A 3,486-nucleotide genomic window follows, 5' to 3' on the forward strand; every position below is an offset into this window, starting at 1 on the left:
AAACACTATGGGCATTGTACCTGTAGGCTTAGCCTTGAGACAGAACTGCGTCTATGTGAGTGTTTAACAAATGCCTGACCCCTCCGGACTGTCACCTCCATGTGAGCAGGGACAGCATCTCCACCAGCACTGCACACAGGGCAGGTCTCCTTAAGTCCCTACTGGGTGTTGGAGGAGGAGGGCAGAGGTGTATGAAGGGCACGGGAGGGACCCGAGAATGGAGACGTTGTCCTGGACCTCTTGGCCCTGTTGCCTCTCCCCATGCCCTCCTGGAAGGAACAGGGGCCTCCCCCATGACTGTGTTTTCAGGAGTGATCTCTCTCTCTCTCTCTCTCTCTCTGTCTCTCTCTCTCTCTCTTTCTCTCTCTCTCTCTCTCACACACACACACAAACACACACACACACACACACACACACACACACACACAGAAGAGGCATCCCAGAGGTAAGGACTTGGTCCCAGTAAGTGGTAAGAATGAGAAAATTGAAATTGAAGCCTGGAGGAAGTTGTTTTCACAAGAATTTATTTTCCATCGTCCAGAAGTCTGAGCCAGAACATATCAGACCCTTAGGACTCTTCCCTGGGCTCAGGGTTCACCAAAAGCCCTTAATGGGTGTGACATCAGGCAATCCTTCACCGTTTTCCGGGAATCCTTGGAAAGGGGAACCTTGGCGGGACCCACGGGCGTGGCCTTGGCCTTGGCAAACGTGGAGGCCGGATACGAATTCTCCTGACACTCTGAAGCTGTGAACCACAATGAAATTTATTTCTTTTGTGACTAGGCAGGGGTCAAGACGAGACCCCTCCCTCCCCACATGAACAACCCCCTAAAGGACACACCAGGAGCACTGGGCCCTGTTCACCCTTAAGCTGTGACCTTTGGAGCATGTGGTTGAATCCCTACAGCCTCAGGCATATGGGGAAACTGAGGCCCACAGATGGCAAGGGTCTCCCCAGGATCACAAGCCCATCCTAGCAAAGCTGGACGGGAGTAGGGGCTGAAAGCACATTACTCCAGTCAGTGCCTCTCAAATTCAGCAGGCAGAATCCCCTGGAGGCCTGGTGAAAATACAAATGGCTGGGCCCCACACCAGAGTCTGATTCCAGAGGTCTGAGAGGGGCCTGGGAATCTGCCTTTCTGTCAAATTCCCGGGTGGGACCCCACTTAGAGAACCACTGCTCTAAGGGAGGGCAGAGCTAGTCCTGGAGACCTGGGGCTCGGGTGAGGGAGGGACCAGGGTAGGAGGGTCTTTCTCTGCCCTCGAAGGGGCAACGGGTATTTGGTCCAAAGGATGTTCCACAACCCATCCCATTATCAGCTCCACAACACAGAAGGGGCCACTCACCTCCTTACAGTCTATGTCAAACTGGTCCTTGGACTGGTCCAGGGTGACTGTCCCCACACACTGTTTCACCAGCTGGAAGGGAAGGCTCGAGGTCAAACTGGAACCCTTGGGTCATCACCTCCCAAACTCAGCACAGGGGCTGGAAATCTTCCCGGAAGCCCCCTGTTCACAACCCTGGGAAGCATCCACCAGTGCCTCCAGCCCCCAGCCTCACCCCATTCTCCTTGAAGTCACACTGCTCCGGGGGCTGCTGGGTCGTCCTGGGGCACACAGTCTCCTTCACTGTGAAGCTCACAGGCTTTGGGGTGTCCGGGTCGCCATCCTGGTCAAGGATCAAAGTAAGGAGACTGGGCTCGGGCTCATGCTTCCTTCTCTGATCTGTCTCCCTGCCCCCACCTAGACGGCAGCCTCTCCAGCCCCTCCTGTGTGCCTGGCCCCTGGCTTGGTGCTGGGTGCACAGGGGAAGGGGACAGAGCCCACTCCTGGCCTCGGGGGCACACAGAGAGCAGGAGCGGAACTCACACCATCTCTGATGAGAGCACCTGCACCTCTGAGGGGCTGAGGAAGTCAGGGGCTGCCTGCAGGGAGACATCTTGTCACCGGAACCTCTAGGCCGAGCAGAGCCCTCCCAGGTAGGGAACAAAGAAGTGCAGAGGGGACTCAAAACAGGGTAGTCACGTCTCAGAGCCAGGGACCACCCTCTATCCCTGGAGCTCGCAGAAGGCCCTTAAGCCTGAACAGGGTGTACATGGCGCCTGTTTCCACAGTAGAGATGCTAAGGCAGGAAGCCTCATGCTGCGAGGGGACCCAGCTCTGGGAAGGTTTCCTGGAAGAGGTGGGAGACCACCTAGAGGGAGAAGTGCCTTCCTGACAGGAGGTACAGCCTGAGCAGAGGCGGTGACAGTGTGGCCAGGGCTGGCGGGAGACAGTCCCCTCCCCAGGGTCCTCCTGACTCACGGCCTTGGGAGGCGGGTCCAGCTCCAGGAGGCGGTAGAGATTAGCTTCTGAGGACCGCTCGTTGAGACTATCCACAGCACGGAGCACAGCTTCCCTGTAGCTGAGGGCCTGGGAGATGGCCGAGGGCACCACTAGTCCCAGCAGCAGTAGCCACAGTGACCACCGCCCCAGGGCGAGGCTGGCCCTCTTGGTCTCCATGGTCCCCAAGTCGGCCTCCTCCCAGCATGCAGGACCGTCCTTTATGCCCCTCCTGGGCCTGTTGCAATGGCCCAACCACGTGTCTTCCTGACCTGCCCCATCCCTGATCTCCTCCCCGGCTGTGAGCTGGACTTGCCTCAGCCCCTGCTGTTGCCTCACAGGATTGCTGGGCAGTGGGAGCGGGAAGTCTCTTGTGGAAGGTGAAGAAATGGTTTCTCCATCTCCCTGACAACGTCTTGGCCTCTCCTGGGGCCCATGGGGAGTGTCATAGGCAAGGTTGCTCAAGAGCATTGAGTCCTCCAGGAGAGGGAGGACCAGGTTCTGTCTTACATCCCCTCTGCCTCCACACTCTGGTCTCCTCAGGAATCAGGGTGACAAAGTGTATTCTCTACTGAATCTCCAGTTCTAGGCACTCCCTGGCACCCAGTAGGCAGTCAATTAACATTTGATGAGTTGTTGACAGTTCCACTCACAGCTAAGGACTTACACACCCAGCCAGTCCCTAGGCAGGCACAAAGCCCACACCATCCTTTGCTCTGCGCTCAGCACTCAGACAGTGAGTTCCATTTGTCCCCTCTCCCTGATTCTTCCCCACTGCTTTATCAGCCAAAAAATGTCCTCTCCCCCGACCCCACCAAACGTGGCCTATTGCCCTGGCTTCTCCCCAGCCAAGCCTGAGAAAGGGTCATCTACACCCTGACCACACTTCTTTGCTCTGTCTCACCCTGAAGGCCACTGCAACTGGACAGCCCTCCCTGAATCTGGGGGCCATGCTCAAGCCTTATCTTTTTTTTTATTATTTTATTTATTTCTGGCTGCAGTGGGTCTTTGTTGCTACGTGTGGGCTTTCTCTAGTTGTGGCGAGCGGGGGCTACTCTTTGTTGTGGTTCGCACGCTTCTCATTGCGGTGGCTTCTCTTGTTGTGGAGCACGGGCTCTAGGCACACTGGCTTCAGTAGCTGCGGCGCCTGGGCTCAGTAGTTGT

General features: G+C 56.7%; 1 protein-coding gene across 1 annotated transcript; it reads right to left on the minus strand.

The window, feature by feature from the left end:
- Positions 1 to 517: 517 nt before the first annotated feature.
- LOC307058724 (protegrin-2-like) lies at positions 518 to 2,536 on the minus strand. The gene is made up of 4 exons (XM_079712341.1): positions 2,305 to 2,536; positions 1,562 to 1,669; positions 1,348 to 1,419; positions 518 to 745 (listed from the first exon to the last, which is right to left on the minus strand). Exons 1-4 carry the CDS (start codon positions 2,500 to 2,502, stop codon positions 635 to 637), a joined length of 489 nt encoding a protein of 162 aa, XP_079568467.1. The 5' UTR covers positions 2,503 to 2,536; the 3' UTR covers positions 518 to 634.
- Between the last annotated feature and the right edge of the window lie 950 nt (positions 2,537 to 3,486).

This window comes from Hyperoodon ampullatus, assembly GCF_949752795.1.
Source record: "Hyperoodon ampullatus genome assembly, chromosome: 10".
NCBI lineage: Eukaryota > Metazoa > Chordata > Mammalia > Artiodactyla > Ziphiidae > Hyperoodon > Hyperoodon ampullatus.

Coding starts and splice junctions, on each gene's coding strand:
- LOC307058724 (XM_079712341.1), bottom strand. CDS start 2,502: ATGGAGACCAAGAGGGCCAGCCTCGCCCTGGGGCGGTGGTCACTGTGG. Junction 1,420..1,561: donor GTGACTTCAAGGAGAATGGG/GTGAGGCTGGGG, acceptor CTTCCCTTCCAG/CTGGTGAAACAGTGTGTGGG. Junction 746..1,347: donor TTGACATAGACTGTAAGGAG/GTGAGTGGCCCC, acceptor TGTGGTTCACAG/CTTCAGAGTGTCAGGAGAAT.